At 50.0% G+C, this 21,815-nt stretch overlaps 1 protein-coding gene across 2 annotated transcripts in view; it reads left to right on the top strand.

Moving 5' to 3' along the window:
* PRKCA (protein kinase C alpha) overlaps positions 1-21,815 on the top strand; it is a 401,401-nt gene that overhangs the window by 328,581 nt on the left and 51,005 nt on the right. For both annotated transcript variants that reach the window (XM_030295703.1, XM_030295704.1), the window contains exons 9-13: positions 14,328-14,465; positions 15,530-15,703; positions 17,699-17,790; positions 20,296-20,358; positions 21,247-21,385. In XM_030295703.1, the coding sequence (XP_030151563.1) occupies positions 14,328-14,465; positions 15,530-15,703; positions 17,699-17,790; positions 20,296-20,358; positions 21,247-21,385 (606 nt within the window). The remainder of the gene's footprint in view (positions 1-14,327; positions 14,466-15,529; positions 15,704-17,698; positions 17,791-20,295; positions 20,359-21,246; positions 21,386-21,815) is intronic.

Raw genomic sequence — 21,815 nt, 5'->3', positions numbered from 1 at the left:
GTGCAGGAAAAGCCGGGTGCTGGTGCAAAACTCAGATGTGGCCGAAAGGGAAATGAAAGGAGAGGACAAAGAAGGACAATTAGGGGGAAGCCTTCACTTCTCTGGATCTCCCTCCTGGCGGGTAAACCATGGCTCCTTCGCAGTGAGTGGCTGTCCCCATCTTCAGAAGGACTGCCATCCCCAGCCCCCACCTGCTGGGCAGCACGGCTCCCACCGTATCACTGCAGGGAAGCAGCAGTGTAGTGGTTAAGCTCCGGGCTACCTGGGGGTTCAAATCCCAGCTCCGCCGCCTTGGGCCACTTAGCTTCTCTCTCTTGCCTCAGTTTCTCCATCTCTAAAACGGGGATGATAAAAGCACCAGTCTCCTAGGACTGTTGGGAGGACTGAATGAGGAAATCTAAAAAATGGTGAGAACGGCGTTGCCACTGCTGCTACCCTAAGCATCCCCCCTCTTCCCAGCCCCAGGTGTTCCAAACCAGAGGTCTTCCCAGACGGAAGGAAGCATGGCTGTTTTCTGAGAAGCCATCACCAAGCTAAAACGAACCCTTTGTCGTGTTTTCTGAACCACCCACGGGCCCCAGGTGGGGAGACCCGGCTGTGCACTAGAGGCCAGCACCCCCCCCGGCCCCCCACACGCAGCAACCGAGTGAGACCGTCCTGAGTTCACTGAAGAGCGGTGTCGGGAGGTGTCGGCAGGGCCTCTTACCCCACGTGCTTTACATCCACGCACACGTCTTGTTTCCTGTGCCTTTTGTTATGGGTCTCAGGACAAGACGCACAGATTGTGCTATCCGAGAAAGAGAACGTCACCTGCCTGTTGGAAATGTGCCCCGATGCAGGCAGTGAAAACGGGGTGTCATCGCTCACACCTGCTTACAGGGTGGTATCGCTTGCTTGTGCGTGAACTAATCTTCACCTAGTGGCTCTTTCTGAGAATAGACTTGTCAGTAGTCAGCCCACCGCCGGCTCCCCGGGGACCATTCTTCTGTGTGGACACGCCGGGAAGAAGCAGGCAGGCAGGACCCACCACTGTCCCCAGCGGCTGTGGGTGGGCAGCCAGATTTGCACGGAAACTGGCGGCTGGAGCCGGGAGAAGCAGCCATGGTCTCATTTCTTACTGGGGGTGTCCCTTTTGTAGCCCACATTTCCCTGGGCCCCAGCAGCCTGTAGGTACCGGTGGGATCACAGTAACTGAAAGAATTTGAATTCTACTAGCTCTCCCCAGCTTATGGACTCAAGATCCCCACCCACTTCCAGGCAGGGAACACCCCCCTTCCCACCCCCCCAACCCCCCTGTTCTGAGCCACACACACACCCTCCCCAAAGCTCCTCCTCAAAGGCCCTTCCTGCCCTGCAGACCAGCTCTTAGAGCAAACACGCGTGGACTGCTTGGCCACGTCCCCCTAGGGCAGTGGGGATCCCCCTCCCCGTGTATGTCCTTTCCTTCATCTCTGCCCCTCTCTGCTTGCTGTGCATGGGAGGAATCTCTCTTCTGGCCTGGCAGCAGCTACTGAACTCTCATTATGCCCCTTTCACTGTAGGAAGCGAGGGTTCCCCACGCAGGAGGAGGTGGGGACGTTCAGTCCATTTTACAGATGAAGAAACCGAGGCCTCAGAGAAGTCAACAGTGCCGTAACTGGTATTGCAGTCCACATCTGGTGGACAGGCTCCTCACCTTTTGCATCCCCAAGCTTCCCTGTCAGCCAGTGTCCCCAGGGGGCCCAGAGAACAGCCCAGACAACACAGCTGTGGCTAGCCTGGGAAGCAGCTGTCCCACTGAGCTATAATCAGGTCCCTCGTTTTTAAAAACCGGTGCAGTCTTAAAACTCTCAGTGAAGATAGGGTGAAATCAATGGTCACGGAAACGTTGTGCTAAATTTAATTGCAGTCGGCTCCACTTTCAAAATGCTTACTGCTGTCAGAGACATTTTGTGATAAAAAAAAAAAAAAATGAGCGAGCAAACATATCTAGTATTGGGGAAAGGATCATTTTGTTTGTGTTGACTTCCACGAGGAGGTGGGGTTGGGCCTCGTTCGCTAGATGCCCAGTCCTGCTCACCCTCTACGGCAGCAGCTGGACAGCGGTGGAGGGAAGTGTCTGGAACTTTCCCTAGGGAGGTGGACTTTATTGCCAGTTATGGCTTGGTTGTGGGTTTTTGGTGTTTTATTTCTTCAGTTGATTTCAGGAGCTGCTATTCTCTGATCATTTAGCTCCAACTGAATTTCCCCAATGGGCTTTTTTATTGAATTCTGTGCTCCTGTGCCCATCATCATTTCTCATTATTTCCTGGATTGTTCTGTGTTTCTACCTTTAAGAGAAACACAGAGGCTCCCCGGGGCCACTCCCCCGTTCCCTCACAGCCCTCCCTGCCTCCTTTTCCCTGCTTCTTGCAAAGTCTGGGCTCAGAGGAGAAGATTCAAGAATCCTAGGTCTAGAACCGTCGACATGTTATTTTCTAGAAATGAAGCATGCCCAGACTCTAAAACACACTTCTGGCATCGGTGCACAGACCACGGGCCTTTCGCAGAGGCCCAGCTCTGACGCTGGAGATTCGAGTCCTCTCCTACAAAGGTCTAACTGGGAAGATACGATCGGTGTCTCATTTGAGCATTCTTAGGAGTTTTACCTCTGTAGGCCAGACCAGGGAACCTTAGGCCTATTTCTACTAAGAGATCCCAGTCGAAACGCAGTCGCTCCAGAAAAGCAACACCACAAGAGGGCAGTCAAGACTTGCAAATAAAAGACTCCAGGAAAAGTTGCACACCTGAGTTAGGAACTTGTGACTGTATCTCTTTACTCTTGGATGGATGTGAAGATGCATCAGCACTTTAGGTCCCCCGTTGTTCCTCGGTTTTATGGAATGATAAGGTGCCAGGAAAGCCAGGAGTCCAGGCTTTCTCTGGGTCTGAGTGACTCCTGGGGTCTGTTCTGACCTGTGTGAGCCCCAGCCCATTCCTCTCCACCCCACTTTCTTAGCAGCAGAGAAGTCCCCACTTCTAAGCAGCCTTGCTGACAGTCCGGAAAACCATTTACTTTGATAGCTTCCAGGAGTTCACGTGGCTCCTGACCCCGCCAGAGCTGACTCATAAAGCCAGTGCAGTATTAACCCCAAAGGGGAACATTCCTGGCAGGAGAAGGATTACAGGTTTCTAAGAAGTACCAGGTGCTGAAAATGCTCTATCGGTACCGTGCCACGGCCACATCCACTCCCATCATGCCTTCCCAGAGGCATCAGACAAATGTCTGCCATCACCCCCTGGTGACAGACCATCTTTTTTTGCAAAGGGTAAAATTTAGGGGAAGTTTTTGGTCCTGGGACCCTCCCTGAAGTCTGGAATCTTAGCGCCTGGGGAGGACTAAGGGCAGCAACCTTCCCAGCATCTGTGTATCGGGTGAGACACGCGGTGATACTCCAGCCTGATAACCGTGCAGCAGTCAGCCTCAGCAGTTAGCAGACTGATCTGGGAAATGGGGGAACACTAGGTTGGCGGAAGAGGAAACGACACAGCAAGACGCTAGGGGCGTGTGATATTCAGTCCACCAAGAAGAACCAAGTGCTCTGTGTTTCCCCACCTTGGGCAGAGTGCTAATAAGTCACGGGCCCCACATTCCTCCTTATGCTAGGCTCGGTTGCCATGACAACAGGCCTGCTGGCTTCCTGTGAATTCATTTCAGCACTGGCAGCAGCCTAAGTCGATGTGTCCATAGAAATGTTTCTTCTTAAGAAAAGGACTTAATGTGGTTTCCCCTAAATTTCTACTCTACCGAATAAGTACTTCACTCACCACGTCGTTTGGCAGCAAAACAACTTGTTCCTGTCCCGGTGAGCACATCAGGCATCGTGGAAGAGTGAATCATTCAGGTGCATTTGAGGTTCTTAATTGTTGCCATTCCGACGGGCTAGCAAGGAGATACAGACTTTCTGTTTGAATCTCAGTACGGGGATATAGGGCAAAGGTTGGCAAACTACAGCCCAAACAGCCCAGATTCCGGCTGCTGCCTGTTCCTGTAAATGAGATTTCATTGGAACACAGCCTCGCTCATTCATCCATCCGTGTAGCTTTCACGCTACAATGGCAGAATCGGGTTGTTAGAATAGTTGACTGGCAAAGCCGAAGATCCTCATTATCCGTCCCTTTACGGAAGACATTTGCCTACCCTTGATATAGGAGGGTGACCACCGAATTCAGAGATCAGAGCTCAGGGAGGAGAACTGATTTAGACACATCACTTAGCCCACCAGGCCCCAGGTGCCTCGTCCGCAGTCCGTAACATGGGTGTCTCAGGTTAGCTTATCTCCAACTTCCTTCCAAATGCTGAGCGCTCTGTCACCCTTGTGCCGTTGGTAAAACATTGCATCCCAGATGAGGCAACTCTTAGCACAGGGGGGTGGTTCTCTGCCAGGTGGCATAGGGTCCTGTTCCAAGGACCAGTATAGAGGAAGGCTTGACATCTTCCTCCAGTACCACCACGGCTCGGCTCAGTGGCCACGGGTAGTGGCGTTCACTCTCTAGACCCCAGTGCCTTTACCTGCACCAAAGGCAGATCAGACCTTCCCAAGGACACTTCTGCGGCTGACGGTCTCTGGTTCTGAGGAACTCCCCGCAGCTGCCGGCAGAAGAATGAATGGCGCACACCTGTGATTTGCTGTTCACCTGTGACCCCGACTCCAGGAGGAAACTCCGGTCGGCAGGTGTTGACATACCTGTACAGAAGGAATCGCCTGACCCCGGGCCTCCAGATTGTAGTTTCAGGCTGGCTTACCGAATCTGAAGGCGGTGGGGGGGGTAGGGGGGGGACAAAAAAAAACAAAAAAAAAAAAGGACAAATAGGTATTTCAACCACAAAATTAGACACACGTCCTAAAAGAAACCAAGACCCTGTCTTCAGGAATCGGGTTGCCTTGACTCTCTGGGTTTACTTCCATTCTCTCTGACACTTCATGGTCAGGTTCAAATGTGTGGCATTGGGCATCAGCTTTTGCAATGTACCTCTTGACCCGGCCATCCCACGTCAGGAATCTATCCTAGGGAGCCTGGAGAGAGATTTGGACTATTTGGACTTCGTGCATAGAGATTTGGACCATAAAGTTGTTCCTCTGGGTGTTACTGAAAACTGAAAATTGGAAACAACATAGCTGTCCAGCAATAGGGGAAGAGCTAAGGACACTGAGGTGGAGCCAGAGAGTGGAGTATTACGCAGTCAGTAAAACCATGTGGTGGACGAGTACTTATTAGGTAAGACGTTTACAGCACACGAAGGCGTAAAGCGGGTTGCCAGCGATGTAATTCCGTAGACGTCAAAAGAAGAAAACGTGAAGAGAACTAGAAGAATGCATACCAAAATGTTAACAGTGATGATCTCTGGGCGGTAAAACTATGGCTATTTTAAGGTGTCTTTTTTTGTTTTCACGTACCCGTGCCTGTGAAATGTTCTAAAATGAACCAGTGCTACTATTCTAACAAGAAGCAGCATTGTCATAGAAATTATTTAAAAAGCAGTAACTCTGCCTCTTAAAAAATATTGTGTTCAAAGTCACCATCTCCCGCAGGGTCCACGTCCGTTCCACTTATTGTAAAGGTATTTGAGGAGCACCGTGCCCGGCGCTCTCTCAGGCCCTGGGGATCCATCAGTGAGCAGAACAGATAAGGTCCCTTCCAGTGGAGGGAGAAGAAACACATGCTAGGTAGTGAGAGGACCGTGAGGGAATCCACGCCACAGGAAGGAGAGGGTGGGGGGCTGTGTCGAAGCCTCAGCTGTAAAGCATCACCTGACAGAGCAGAAAGTACAAAGGCCCTCGGGTGGTAAGCATGCTTGGCATGTTCCAGAAGATGAAAGACCATTTAGCCAGAGAAGAGCAAGCATTTTATTTACTCCAACTGTGTTACCCAGGAGACTGTAGCACATCATCTTTAGCCTGTTGCCCGATTATAGAGTAGATGTCATGACTCATGGCTTGTTAGAAACACACCGGCCGTATTCCGTTCATGGGATCATCGAAATGCCTTCAGTTCCTTTGTGTTTTTCTTCTCCCGAAACCGCTCAATCTAACAAACACGGCACTGGGTGCAGGTGAATATGTTATCCTAGGGCTAAGATGCTGGGCACAGATACTTGTGTTTATGGAGCAACACCAAAACACCATCAGTCTTAGATTGTCAGAATTGTTCAGATAAGCCCTGAACACAGGACATTTTTGTTGTAAACAAAAATAAATAAATAAGTAGAAGAAATCCCCATTCGGCATTTGCTCCTACAGTTGGTCATTGTTGGACTGTCTGCCCCTGGAACCTTAGAAGTAGAACCTGCTGTTGTCAGATTCCTCTCTCTGTGCTTTGCAAACATCTTTGATAAAGACAGTCATCAAAACCATGCTTCCTGTTATGCTAAGAGATACAATATTATTGAAGACACGTTCACAAGATCGGTACAAGTGGGCACATTTAAAACAAAACGGAAAGCATTACAAGTAGACTTTGGAGGGTTACTCAAAGGCTCCATGATTACACAGTGGACTTGGAATTACGGTTTCCTCTCTGCTTCCTTACTACAGAAGAACCTTTGGGCTTGGATTCCTACTGAGGATAAGATAGCGCCCCTAGAAGAATTGCTAGCCAGGGTGCTGTTGTATTGGGGGTTGGCAATGTAGGACTCTACACTTTTCCATGTCTTAATGTTCTGTCTGTCTTCCCACACACCGAAGCTAGTGTATAATCATTATACAAAATTCACAAATTGCAGACCATCTATGGTCTTGTGTTAAAGCGTTTGGAATTGGCATCACTGTAGGTCAGATCATCACATCTCAGCGGCGGCAAATGGCCCAACGTGATAGTAGAGAGCTAACATCTACCACAGTCCAATCCTTCATGAACTCCCGGTGCCATAGTTTGCCCATATCCACCTCTCAGTTTTCACTTGAAACTCCTCCCCACCCCCACCAATAACAATCTACATGTGTAGAGCTTCTGACAACACACACAGCCGCTCCTCAGGCACAGGTATTTAACACACACACACACACACACACACACACACACACACACACACACACATTGACCCCACCCTGCAAGAATATTCATTTGTGGGACTCAGATTCTCCCTGTTTGATGTGCTTTACAGAAACTCGCCTAGGAGTCCTTTAAATTGGTGAACCCCTTCAATGGTTGCAGACTGCTAGGACTTTTGGGGAATGTGCCCTTGGGGTAAAATGAGGTGCGTGTCAGTTACTAAGAAATGTTCCCATGGGGGAGAGCACGTCGCCCGTTCTCACACCTGGCGGTCCACATAGCAGCATGAGCCTGGACTTGACCTGCTGATGTGCTAAGGAACCTACAGTCCTGGATTCTGCATTGCTTAATCATAACCAATAAACCATGCTGCGTTTTAGTCTAATTTTAAAAAGAGCATGCTAAAGCTTCAGTAGTTGAAGTCCCTGTATTCTCTTTACAGACACCATGTGTCATCATTTCCGGTCTTACTTCCCCTTTAAAACATTCTGTGTCATGTACTAAGTCACGGTCCTTTCCTGCATGGTCCTAGCCCCTGGGGGTGTTCCAGAAGATGCTCCAGAAATCGGGGAGTAGCTGGAGCTGAGACCCAGTTCCTCTCCTACCCCACCAGGAGGGCACGGGAGCGTGGAAGTCCAAGGGACCTGCTGCAGCCTGCCCACAGGTCCTGAGCCCCTGCAGAACCTATCTGCGGCCTTGACACATATCCATAGGTCATGGTGTTTCGGGACCATGAGTCAGGCAGATCCCTGACCCAGGTGACCCACAGCTGTTCACAGAGGCCTTCAGTCCGTAGTCAGGGAGCAGGTGCAGGCCAGGAGGCTGGGCGAAGGGCCGCGTCTCCTTCCCTGGGGCAAAGGAAAGAAGGTTGTGGTGTGGAGCTCTGCGCTGGGGGCTTTTGCAAAGGATTCTTCGTTGCGCCTCCAGTGTAGCTCAGGTATACAGGGGTCTTGGTGCGGCTGTATTACAGATGAGCAGTCTGATAGGCAGTACAGTCTGCCCAGAGTCACACAGCAAAAGTGAATAAAGCCGACACTTGATCTCAACTCTTTGCAGTCGGAGTCTGGGGCTCTTCCCAGAATTTGCCATTGATTTTGTATGGTAATTGAAGATTGTGGAAGGTGGAAAGGGTCACAGGGACCCTGAGGGGACTTTGAACTTGGAGGAGCATTCCAATGATCTTAGACTAGCACATCTGAAACAGGAATCAGGAATCACAGGACGGTCTTGTTCAAAATGCATGTTCTGATTCAGTAGGCCTGGAGTGGGGCCCAGGAATCTGCATTTCTGCCAAGCCTTCTGGTTGTGCCAGCATAGCTGATCCACAAACCACACCCTGAATTACAGGGCACAGACCACGGTGCCTTTGCACTGCATGTCCTTCAGAGGAGAGGCTACTTCGTATCGATCTGGTTTCCCCAGCATCTGACCCCATGTGTGGGGCATGACGGACACACAGATATTTGTGGAATAAATGGTGGAATGCGCTAAATTCACACACAAGGACCCATGAGCCGAATCAAAATGTGTCCTGAGAGAGAAGTCAAGATTTGGGATTTATCAGCAAGGAACATGACCAGTGGCCTCGTATGTGCTTTCAGTATCCAGCCCCAGTGGATGCCCTCCTCTCTCCTCTGGATTCCAGTATTCAGGAGACACTCTGCTTCTCATCTCCGGGTGCGAATTCCTGTTTGCTCGCGTACCCCAGCGGGGCGTCTGGCCGCACAGGGCATGCTTGCGTTGCTGAGTGAAGGATGTCGGCATGCTTATTCTGAGGCCTCCTCGGGTTTGCTGAGATCTCTACGGTTAGGCTGTTGGCTTCAGCTTTATCCCTAGACATATATTGGTTTTCTTTGCACTCCTGGTGAAGCCTGAATTACGTTCATGACAACCGGTGTTGTGTCAACAATACGCAAGCTGAGAAGGGCAGATCTCTTCCTCCTGCTCGGAGCCCGGTTGCCAGACGACCCATTCAAAAGCTCAAAGAGAGAAACCGCCCCGAGGCTCATTGGTGGTCTTCAGGCAGGTTCCAGCTAGGTCTAGTGCAGACAGAGCTTCCATTAGAGGAGTGTCCCCTCAGAGAAGCCTCCAAGGGCATGGTTTCAGCCGGCTGGCCCAGCTAACTTGCCTAGCGTGGCTCCTGGGGAGGGTCACTGTGTGGCTGAGCTCCCTAAAGGCAGGGGTGCCCTCATAGCCCCTGTCTGAGGCTGTCCCAGAATGACCAGTGGTTGCTTGAGGGAAGAAGTTCCATATGTGAACATCCAAATGCACGGTGCACGGTGTCCAGGGGCAACTCTCTGAAATGACATACTTGGGAACAGCTGCTTTTCTGCATTCGCGTTTGGCGTCTGGCTGGCCATACCGTTCGTGGTTTGGCCTCTTCAAATTCTGTTTGTGGGGCTTAGTGAAGACGTATGTCTTTGAATGAATGAATGAATGAATGAATGAATGAATGAGATATTCAGTGAATGTGCAGTTATGTGCCCAGTGCGGTGCTTGGCCCTAAAGATACAAAGATGAATAAGATGACCCCCTGCCTTCCAGGACCTCACAGTCTAGTGAGAAAGACCAGTAAATCCTCCAAAAAGGTACATGTGTTTCTTTAGGTTCCTCAGAAGTCAACTCTGCCACAGAGTTTTGAGGGCAAGGAGCCCATTTGGGAAGGGATTCCAAGAGTCCTAGGGGGCAGGGAGGGAAGTAGGGATGTGACCCAGGGAAGAGAGAAAGTCCAGCCAAGGGTATGTTAGTTATCCAGGTGGTACCTCAGTAGACACACTGGAGCGCAGTCCCACTGGAGTGCTAGGGAGACGACCTAAGGAGGCCACGACCTCCTGGGGCACCAACATGGGAACGTCCAGCTTGTTCTGCAGGCGTGGCCCAAACAGGAGCCTCAGATGCACGCAGGGGTGCAGAGCCAAAAGCTCCGGGGAGGTGGGCCAGTCATAGACAAAGTCTGACATAGGTTGGAAATCCCAGGAGGGGAGGAGGCATCAAAAAGATGGAGAGGTGATACTTGAGCTGGATTCTGTGGATGAACAAGATAGCAAGGCCCCTATGGGAAGGGCGGCCAAAGACTGGAGGCCAGTGTGGTTGGAACAGAGCAGCCAAGGTAGCCATGGGAGCGAGGGCAGAGAGCTGACAGCCAAGCGTCTCCTCCTCATCCACTGTGACAACTTGGCCTCTTTCTGTCCCATGAGATGGGAAGCCAGGGAAGCAGGACAGGATCCCTCCAGGGAATGTCCAGAAAGGGAGGTCACTAAAGTGGGGATACGAAAAGTGAGGCCCCCCTCAAAAGAGAGGCGGTGAAGGAGACCCTGAGAAGATGCCAGATTCTGGACAGAATCTGCAGGTAGATTTGGCATGACCCGCTGATAAGTTAGCTGTAAAGTGTTACTGGGAGGGGCGTTAAACGAATACCCTATAAGTATTTACACGTTGCCATACGAGCTGTTGAGAGCAGGGCACTGTGAGGGAAAATAGCGGGAGGCCTTGAAGAGAGGACAAGCACGCGGAGGCCTTGCAGGAGGGCAGATGTCAGCCTGGGAAGGGGTGGGGGACATTGCAGGACAGTCCGGGGCAGGCAGACTGCACTCCCACAGCATGAGGGGGTGGGGAGTGGCGAAGGATGGACATCTGGAGGCAGAGGCTGCCTGAGAGTGGACTGGAGGTTGAGGCTGTGTAGCCCACCCTCCTGGGGATCCTCTGCCTTCCCTGCCCTCTGGCCTCCCCACCAGCCTGCAGCTGTGCAGCTACCAGGGTCACCACCGGCTGCCTCCTCCAGCTGTGCTGTCGATTAGACCGAGGCTGAGAGAGGGGCTTGCCAAAGTCAGGCCCAGACCACTGAGCTTTTGATCTTGTGGAATTGCCTGCCTGCCTTAGAAGGGCTGGCTTTGAAAGGTCCATATTGGAGACGGCTCCATGCCATCCGGCAGCCGGGCGTGCAGGGGGCCGTGTGGAAATGACTCCAGAAGCCTGTTCCGAAGGGGAAATGTGGAAGACACGTTACTCTGGTTGGCAGCTTCTATCTCAGGGCCGCCGTGAGCTGGGGAGAAATCCATGTCGCCCTCTGGGTCAGGCCACTTTCTAGCCAGCCCTCTCATGGTGAACGCAGTCGGTGTGGCAGAGCCTGTCCCGTCTCCTTCCAAACCAGCCCCCTGCTCCACCAGCCACGTGGCACCCAGCTCTGCTTCTGGCTAGAGAGACACGAGAATGGAATCTGCCCTGGCAGGGCAAGAAACTGGGGTCCTTCCTCCATCCGGCCTCACCTCCTGGCAGCAGGAGATGCCGTCTGCGTCCCCCAGACCTCACAGATTGACTTCAGAGCAGGGTCTAAGATCCCCTTGCAGTTGGGTTGAGAAGTACTCGGATGCAGAAACGCTTTTATCGCATTTACATCCCCTTGGGGAAAATCTTGTCCCTATAACTGGACTAAGGCCATAGGACAAAACTCAAGGTCTTTGCTCGGTTATGGCCCCCAGGGAGGGCAGTGTGTCAAAAGCCTAGTGTCTGTTCTGGAAGTCACCACTGTCCGTGGTGCTGAAGCATCAAAGGAGGAAGGAGCAGGGGCTCTAGGAAATCGCCTGAGTCTGGAACCTCTGGTTAGAACCCCCCCACGCTTCAGGTGGAAGCCGGGTGGCCCCCAGGCAGCACCAGCTCAACCACAGCCTCACCTGGGTGAAGACGTCCTTCAATGGTTTCAAGCACCTCAGAGACTTGAGTCTATTGTATGGGGATCTTTTCACAGTTTATCACGAATAAAATGACAGAATAAAATTAATCTCTTTGTGCCTCTTCCTGATAACTTTTCTTTTTTATAAGTCAGAACAGAATAGAGTAGCTGAGTTGGTATTCTCTTCTCAAACTTCCCAATTGTTCATTTCGAACTTCGACACACACCACAGAGCTTACCAACTTTGGAATCGTTCCTGGGGCAGATGTTAGGAGTGAAAGAGGACATCAGCTACCTCCCTGTTGACCTCAGTCGGTACTTTCTAATTGACTAAGTTCTTCTTTCCAGCTTCTCTCTTAACTCAGGCCCTGCGGGCAAAGCATCCCGTGATGGGGACCGAAACTGCCCTCTCTCAAGCAATCAGGACTGCCCTGAGCCAGCAAGACCCCGCGCGATTGACCCCAAGACAGTGATCAACTTGGCCTTCACTGCCCACCTGTGTGTACCCACCGGCCTTTGTCCCACATTCTCCTTACACAAACCTGGAAGTGTTTTCAGCACTTCGGAGACAGCCTTTGGGACGCTAGTCCGCTGTCTTCCTGGTGCTGGCCTCACTGCAATAAATTCCTTGCTTGTTGCACCTCCAACTCATCTGTCTGCCTTTGGATTTTGTCAGCGGCGAGTGGTCGAACTGGTCTGTTTGGGACCCCTAGAACCACCCTTGCGCCCCAGCTTCCAAAGGACAGGGCTGGTCCTGCAGTTGAAGGGGGCTCCTGATGTAACCCTAGCGGCTACATCCGGGCTCTTTCTCACAGGTCTGTCTAAAAATTCCTTCCATCCTCTGTCAAAGTGGAGGCCAATTTATGTATCACTGCAGATCAGGTTTTGTCTTTAAAGAGTGTCAGTGTATCCACCAGCCCCCAGGTTCACATGCGTTTCCCACCAGGCACGGCCGCATAGAGGTGTATGTAGTACAGCTGTATTAAATACTTTCAGCCTGGTAGCAAAAAAATTAGGACCATCTTCCCCCCCCCCCCACCCCGTGTCTTAATGTCTCCGCTTCAGCAGGTGTGCTCAACCCATCCAAGCATATACACTCAAGCCATGAGGTTTGATCCCTATACATACGTGTTATTTTTATCAAGGAAAAGCATCCCCTGACAGTATCTGATGGATACATTCACGCTTCATTTCCTCATTCAGCCAGAGTGTAGAGTTGCACGCCCTGTGCCAAGCACTGTGTTGAGGCCTGGGGGCCCAGAGACGGCTGGGGCTCATTCCACTAACGCACAGCCTCTTCCACAGGGCCTGATGCGAGGTACTCAGTAAGTGTGGGATGAAGGGATGCTGTTGCTCTAAGAGGGAATATGGGTGGTTCCCGGAGAGCCTTCTCTGCTGCTAAAGAAAACGTGTCAGATCCCCTGTCTTCCCCTCCTCCAAGAGCTCAGAACTGATGCTGACGGTGTTTTGGTCACACAGTAAAACCCAGAATGCCTGCAGGTGTCCTGCACCTTCTTGTAGTCACCTGAGTGATGTCCTGGCACCTGCACATAGGTCTGCTGCCCTGGGGCTGGGGGGGGGGGGGGGGGGGGGGGGGGGCAGTGCACCTTACCCTTAAGAATGTAGGCAGAATGACAGTCTTTGCCCTTGGGCTCAGGGCTGTGGCTTTGGCTGTTCGGCCAAACCGCAGGACCCCAGCCTTTTCAGCAGCTGACATGTTCAGAGACTGGTTCTCTCACCATCAGGCAGGTGTTCCACACGCAGAGTCTGTCGGGAGATTCTCCACAGGCTTCTTTGCTGACTGTGGAGACCTTCCCGTGTGATTCCCATGAGCCTGTCCTTTTCTACTGAGCCCTCTGTCTCTCCTCCACCTTTGACCTGAGCCTCTAACTCTTAGGCAGAGTAACGAGGGTGAGGTCTCTCCAGCACCTTTGGGTAGCAGGAGTCTAGCTTACAGAAACTCCTTCTGGTAACTGCCAGGTCACTGGCCAAGGGTCGTTCAGGTTCAAAGGGTGCTGTGTGTTTTGTGTGAAACCAGGTTCTCAAGCATATCACCGTTTCTTTTCCTTTTGACTTACACACACACACCCTGTGTTCTTCTTACTGTGCCTTTTAAAGTAGCAATAAATCATCCCCACAGCTTGCCGGTTAAGAGGTTTCTCTCCAGGGGACTCTACCCTCCTTTTTTCCTTGAGTACAAGTTGCCTTTATGCAGATGAATCTTAAATTGGAAAATCTACAAATAAGAAAAGTGTCAGAGCACAGTTTCTTTCTTTTATTACTTCAGCCATTGTGAAGCACTTGTCCCCCAGAGGTTGACTTTTACACCCTAGAACAAAGATCAGCAAAATCGCACAACTTGATTCTTGGGTAATCTATGTAAAGAGTGGTCTCTTAATAGGGAAGGGCAATTTTTTTTTTTTTTTTTTTTTTTTTTTTTTTTTTCTTTGAAAACGTTGCCCTTAGGGTAAGTATATAGCCACTGAATTTTGAATGGGTATTTCATCACCCTGTGATTTCTTTTCTTGCCCCCATCCCACCTCCCACCTCACATCAAGCTTCCTTAAATGCATTCTTTTTCCTGGGGGGAAAAACAGTGACCCATTGTTTTCACCTGTGTGTGTGTGTGTGTGTGCTTGTTGTTTAGAAAGCGAAGCTCGGCCCTGCTGGTAACAAAGTCATCACTCCTTCAGAAGACAGGAGACAACCTTCCAACAACCTTGACAGAGTGAAACTCACAGACTTCAATTTCCTCATGGTGCTGGGGAAGGGGAGTTTTGGAAAGGTGAGAGGGCAGTTGTCTGGGGTGGGGGGCGGGGCGGGGGAGGCTTTTGCAGAGAATGCTGGGATTCATCCTGGGCCCCCTGAGGTTTCCAGAACAGCGCTCGAGATTTCCCTGGTATCTGTACGAGTTTCTTAGATGTCCCCCGCCCACCCCCACCCCTGCTTAATGTCTTTAAAAACAAATGTATCCAAAATGCTACAGAGAGGGAGCGCCTAGGTGACTCAGTCGGGTAAACATCCAACTTCAGCTCAGGTTGAGATCTAATGGTTCATGAGTACAAGCCCTGCATCAGGCTCTGCAGTGACAGTGCGGAACCTGCCTGGGATTCTCTCTGCTCCCCTCTCTCTCTCTCTCTCTCTCTCTCTCTCTCTCTGCCTCTCCCCTCCCTTTAAAAATAAATAAATAAACTTAAAAAAAAAAAAAGCTACAGAGGGTTCACTGTATGTTACCATTTCAGGGTTGAGAACAAAGCAGGTGCTCCAAAATGTTAGCTGAATGATTAATTTTCACAACTAAAAATGAAAAGTGGATTTGTAGTAAGTGAATGTAATCATTAGGAGATGCTGAACTGGGTTTCTTCGGTGATCAACCTATATGACCACATTTGGCTTCTCTGGCCCCAAATCTCATGGTAGATCCAGGAAGCGATTTCCATCCTGCCTTTTTCTGTCTTGGCTCCTGACTCGTGAGAAGCTTATAAAGGTCAGTCCCATTTTTGTACAAAGGATGCTCCTGAAAAGTGTGCACCCTTCAAGACTAATGCTGAGGGCCGTGTATGTTCCTTTTAGCAGCCACAATAGCGCCATCATGGGGCCGTAGCCTACACAGGGTGCAAATCCCAACAGTTTCTAAATTACACAGGGCTGGAGGAATTTAATCTACACTGACATGCAGTATCTCAAAATTCACACACAAAATGGAACTTTATGAATGTGTTTATATCACACATTTATAAACTTGCACAAACTAGAACAGTCTGAGTGGTCACCTGACCAGGTTCCTCCCCTACCCCCAGTACCAGACATAGGGTCAGAGTTTTCAGGTTGCCTTCCGTCTGCTCCCAGGTGATGCTCGCTGACAGGAAGGGGACAGAAGAACTGTATGCCATCAAAATCCTGAAGAAGGACGTGGTGATTCAGGATGACGACGTGGAGTGCACCATGGTGGAGAAGCGAGTCCTGGCCTTGCTTGACAAGCCCCCGTTCCTGACACAGCTACACTCGTGCTTCCAGACGGTGGTAAGGACCCTGGGAGAGTGTACCTGTAGCACAACATACGGCATGTGCTACCAAGGGTGACCCCTGAACCGGAGTGTTCTAAGCGTCTGAATCAACCTTACTCCAGTGGAGAAGGCTGAAGAAGGGCATAAGCTGGGAACAACCTCCCATTGTTGCACCACCGGTAGCTTTGGGGTGTCCCCTCTCTGGGATGTGCCCTACTGAGAGGCGCGGCATTAATGCTGTTGAATTCAGCAGACATTTGCATGAAAGGTTTTTGTTATCCCAGGCACTGTGCTAGGACCTAAGGATACAAAACCAATAAACTAACTCACGGTCCCAGCTTTTTAAGGCTACTGATCAGTTGCCAAGCATAGCCTCGGAACATTAGGAAACTTGATCTCCTGAAAGGGTGTATTCTTATTTCCTGCACACAGCAGGGTTGGCCATCTGGTCTGTTTTGGACAGCCCATGAGCTCTAAGAAAGGTTAGAGAGGAAAGAAACCCACAAGGAATGATATTTTGTGACATGCGTAAATTAGATGAAATTCACATTTCAGTGGCCATGAATTGTTTTCTTGGAACACAGCCACATTCCTTCGTGTCCTTATCATCCACGGTGGCTCTCAGGCTATGAAGGCAGAGTAGAATAGTTCCAAGACCCACACAGAGCCCGAAGTATTTACTGTCTCTAGCCCTTTACAGAAAGTTTGCCCAGCCCTGTCTTACAGGAAAACTAAAAAGAGGACAAAACAAGTTCCAAAACACTGATCAGCCAAGCTCCTGGCATGGAGCTTGCCAGTGCCCTGCAAGAAATATAAACTTTTTTTGTGGCACCAAAGACAGGCTTTCTACTCCTCGATGGCTGCCCTTGCTAAGATATGACTCAATAATAAGTGGCTATAATTATTACTGTTAGGAGTTTAATTATTTTCAACTTCCTTCTGGCCAGAAAATGACTTACCGTCTTAACGTTTCTCCTTAAAATCCCTTGGCCAGGGAGGGAAGAGCGATGTGCCAGAGAGGGGTCCATGTCTCCGAACCCCGGCCCAGGTCCCGTCCCCCTGGTCGGGACACTGGTAACACTGTTTAAGCTCTGGAAAGAAACAAAACATAGAAATAAAGATGGAGTTGAAATTCCTAACAGGAAAGCTAGAGATAGAAGCTTCTGGAGCTGTTTCCCGGCTGTCAGCAGCCGCTTCATCATTTTGTCCCTCCCTGTGCAACACTTGAATGTTTCATAACCTCCGTGAAATGGCGATGATGTCTAGAAGCGAGCCGAGGTTGGCTTTCACCTGGGTGTGCTGTGCCGTTCAACCCCGGCTTCCCCATCTGCCTCGCTACAATGTCCTCATAAATACACAGAGTTCTGTGATGTCCGCCCTCCGCGGGGCCGACACTCAGCACGCCAGTGACAGAAAATAAGAAACAATGTTTGGGCCTGTTATGGATGCAAAAGAACATTTGGTTAGCCTCTCCGGTTACAGTTCCCTCCCTCACAGTATTGAACATTTATAATTTAGGAGCCCAACCCAGCTCATGAGATTTGTTTCCAGAAGCATCCAGTGAGACCTATGACTGCATCACTGTGGCTTGCCCCCCAGACGCTGCAAACCAGAAACACTAGTTAAAAGTCAATAATCGGCCCATGAGGATTCTTCACAGCATCCGTTAAACGTGCAGTATGTGTGCAGGAGAAAGGGGAAGAGCGTGTGAGGCCATTACTGTAACAGGGAGCATACGGAACCAGAAGGGGGCAGACATGTTGACAGAGGGCCATTATTTCAGAGTTACATAATGACTTTATACTTCCCAAGGCCCTCGTGCACTAGGGTTCATTACGTATTTTTTATCGGGGAAGAAAAATCTCGAAGGGCTCGGCTCCACTGATCAGCTCTGCCAGCATGGCCCACAGTTTGTTAACTAATGCGAAAGCCAAGCAGAGTCTGGAAAGAGTGAAGGAAGCCTCTCGGCCCGTGGCCAAGCCCTACTCACGTGTTGAACCTTGGTCTTCAGGATCGACTGTACTTTGTCATGGAATATGTCAACGGTGGGGACCTCATGTACCACATCCAGCAAGTAGGAAAATTTAAGGAACCACAAGCAGTGTGAGTATTTTTTTTTTTAAGTCCCTTAATTTAGACAGTTCAAATGTGGAAGATGGGGCTTTGCCACTTTGGAGTTGAGCACTGGAACCTCCCAGGGGGCAGACTTCTTGGCTGGGTCCATCTATGTGCTTCCAAAGGAGAGGTTTATTCTACTTCCGGTGAATTGGAGATGCCGGTGTATCCTCCCCCCGTCCCCCAGTTCCACCCTCACTGATCGAGTCAGCCCCTTGCACACCCACAATGCATCAGGCACTGGGATGTGAAAGGCTTTCTCTGCCCTCGGGGAGCTCACCACCTGACATGGAGTAGAAGAAGTCTCTGGACCATTGTCATGTGTAGCCGTCACTTTAGAAGCAGCACAGATAGCATGCAAGCCCTGATAAAGAGGAGAGTGAGGAAAGAACATCTTCAGGGAATGTTCTTGCCCAAGCCAGCGGGGCAGAAGACGGTTTGAGATTGGGTCGGGGGGGGGCCGGGGGGGGGGCGGGGAGGAGCTCCTGATGATGAGTCCGGTGGAGCACCTGGCTGAGGACCACCGAAGGCTGTTGGGGGGCTCAGTGGGGCTTGATACCCCGAGGCTAAGTTTTCACAGAGCCCCGCTGACCAAGAGTGGAAGGAAGGAAGGAGGGAGGGAGCGTAGGGGCCGGTGCAAGGGGGTTGGTGAAAATCTGTGTAGAGGAGAGACAACGGAGCTTTAATTCGGTCTTGACCTTGGATCCAAAGAGGGGTAAGGGTCTTTGAGAAACAGTCTGGAGGAATAAGAGAGAAACCTCTTCGGGTGATACCTCATCTTCGGTTTGGGAGGGAGCAGCCGCCAAGGAGGAGAGGATCTGGGGGAGAACCGGGAGCTCAGCTTGGAGGGTTTCATCGGGGCCGCAGGAGTCAGCAGCGTGGGGGAGAGACACGGGCTCCGGGGAAGACAGAGAATTGCCCGTCTAGGCAGGGACTTTGATACCTGAAAGATCAAACCATTTTTCAGGGGCCAGGAGGTCACAGGACACTCAGCAGAAGCAAATCTATACAAACAGCTCTTTCATTTCCCTCAGCGAGGATGCATAGTGGGCACGTGCCCTGATTAATTAAGTTAGCAAATGTTAATGGGATTCTGGCCCATGTTCAGTCTAAAAGCTAAGTCTGTAGAGTGGCCTCTGCGGGTTGGTTGATCTGTCTCAGGGAAGATGAACTAAAGGTAGAAGAGGGAATTCTGTGGTAACAAGCTTAAAAAAATGCAAAGGGAGGAGTGCCTGGGTGGCTCAGTCGGTTAAGTGACCAACTTCGGCTATGATCTCACAGTTTGTGAGTTCAAGCCCCGTGTCGGGCTCTGTGCTGACAGCTCAGAGCCTGGAGCCTGTTTCGGATTCTGTGTCTCCCCCTCTCTCTGCCCCTCCCCTGCTCATGCTTTGTGTCTGTCTCTCAATAATAAATAAATGTTTAAAAAAAATTTTTTTTTTAATGCAAAGGGGGATTCTTTTTGTTTCTGGTTTTATTTTTTGCTTTTCAGTTTTCAGAAATGCCTGTCTTTATCTCCTCTCTCATTCTGGTACTTATAAAGCATTAAAATGCTCAGATTGTAAAGTAAAGCTTGATAACACAGAGCTGGAAAGAGCAAGTAGCAGAATAGCAAACCTTAGGTTGCAAGGTAACATTAAGACATCTCGTTCGGTGGCCTTAACGTTGTATTTGTGTTCCTGGAAAGTGTTTATTTTCAAAATACAGGAAAGCATGAAAGATATGTAAAAGTCGCCCGGAATCCCATCTCATTTCCCTCCCCCCATCCCGTCCTTCTCCTGCCGGACCTTAGGGGTGCCCCCCACCCCCATCCCCAGTAAGAGTTTGGTCCTTATCATTAGAGAGGTTGCTCTCTGCTTATATTAAGCCTCCTGGGTGTGATGTTTGCACAGGCACAGTCTTTTGGCTTCTCAGACTTCAAAGATTCCTAAACACTCTGCAAATTTTAAAACCTCTTTCAGCATTTACTCTGAGTTTATTATGAATTATTTAAAAGGGTAAACTCGAGTATGAATCATGGTGCGTGTCCCATTTATCTCAGCACTTGGGGCGAGGATGGGGGGGGGTGGTGAGTTCACCAGCTACAGGGTGCCTCACTAGGCACTGTCCACAAATAGGAAAATGGCAGTTTTCTCCACTCTACCCGAGTCCTGACACAAAATAGTCCAGCAGCCACTCTTTAAAAGATTGTATTCGAAATTTCGTTTAAGCAGTAAATTACCTGTCCACCCACCTCAGACAAGAAGTGTTGGTTTCCAGACAGGTAATAAACCTGTCTCATTGACTTAGTAGCTGTAAAATGCCTCGGGAGGTTGGAGTGGTGAAACGGCAGAGGGAAGGGCAAAGAGTTAGTCATGGGTAGGGCCATGCTGATCTCTGAGTGTCCCGGGATCTTCTAACATTCTAGTATCTCTTTGATGCCTGAACTAGAAGGGTACGAAACATTCAGGAATCCAAAGAGCAAGCCAGAGGCCTGACCAGCATTTCCTTCTGCAGATTTTATGCGGCAGAGATCTCCATTGGATTGTTCTTTCTTCATAAAAGAGGAATCATTTACAGGTGCGTGCTGAATCCCTGCCCGCAGCACTGCGACGGACCCCTGCACCTCTGTGTGTGCGTAATTCTGTGGTGGGAACTTAAGACATGGAATTGCTACCCATTGAGGTAACAGAGACCTGCTGGGACCCACCTTTGTCGGCAGCCTCCTGGCAAATCAGAGCCACTTTCTGATTTCCGGATGTCAAAAGATTTTCTGTCTCGCTTCTGTTTCCCACAAGAAAACGTGCTTTTTCCTCTCCCCTGGCAGCTCCTTCCTCTGCCTTTTTTTGGAATGGAGGTCAGGGAGCAATGGAAAACGAATTTCTGTTATAGATGCTCGGCAGGAGAGGAACATGGGGAGCTAGGGAGAGGCAGGGGAAAGAAAACCATTGAATTAAATCCTTTAGGTTGTATTCTACAGTGAGAGTCTGATGCCAAAGAAAGAATTCTGGTGTTAATTGAAGAGTAAAAGACATACAGTAGACACTTGGAAGGGACACTTGTGTGACCCAATGAGGTTGTTCTAAACCTGTGATTTTGCAAACCTGGCTGTGCACCAGGCACCCCTCCTGTGGGATATGAGTAAATCATCTGACTGAGATCTGCCCAGATCTGCTAAGTTAGAATCATGCTCAGCCGAGGTCGGGGATCACTAGTCCAACCATTCAGTCATTGATTCGATGTGCATTTATTAACTACCTACTGTGTCCTAGGCGCTATGTTAAGCTCTCTCTGGAGATTAAAAAAAGAAAAAGAAAGAGTTATTTCCTTGTCCCAGCTCTCCTGGGACCCATATAGTTATATGCCATTGAGATGGTAGCTAGTCAGATGTCCTTCCGTCTCAGTGGCTCCAGAGCAAACCACGTAGTGTCATGGGAAGGACGCTGATGCTGTCCTGCTTCCTTGCAGGGATCTGAAGTTAGACAATGTCATGCTGGACTCAGAAGGGCATATCAAGATTGCTGACTTCGGGATGTGCAAAGAGCACATGATGGATGGAGTCACAACCAGGACCTTCTGTGGGACTCCAGATTACATTGCTCCAGAGGTAGGGACCCCGATTCCCCTTGTTTTCTAGATCAGACCTTTCAAATAGCAACTACAATCAACAGCCTCGCCGGGGCAGAGAATCATTAGTGAATCACTAGGTCAGTGAGCACAAAATGGACTAAACTGAACTAGAGCAAATTAGAAAACAAGTACGAGAGCTCGCCACATGGTAAGGATATGTCTCGTTTCGTGGAGCCGTGTTGTGTGGTAAATGAAATAGATTTCTTACACGGTCATGGTCAAAACAATTTAAGCTACACTGTTGGGCAGAGAAGGGGGGATCTGGCTCATAAAAATGTTCTGCCTGGGAAAACTGGGTCAGAAGGTGGTTCCGATGATGGCTTTTTGGTAAAATCCAAGTGACTGGTTCTCTAAATGACACCCTGGAATTGATCGTGAACATTTCCGCGCGGTCGTAAAGGCAGTGG

Source organism: Lynx canadensis, chromosome E1 (genome assembly GCF_007474595.2).
Source record: "Lynx canadensis isolate LIC74 chromosome E1, mLynCan4.pri.v2, whole genome shotgun sequence".
Taxonomy (NCBI): Eukaryota; Metazoa; Chordata; class Mammalia; order Carnivora; family Felidae; genus Lynx; species Lynx canadensis.
Note: the sequence above shows the minus strand (reverse complement) of the source record. Positions and strands in the feature narration are given on the sequence as shown.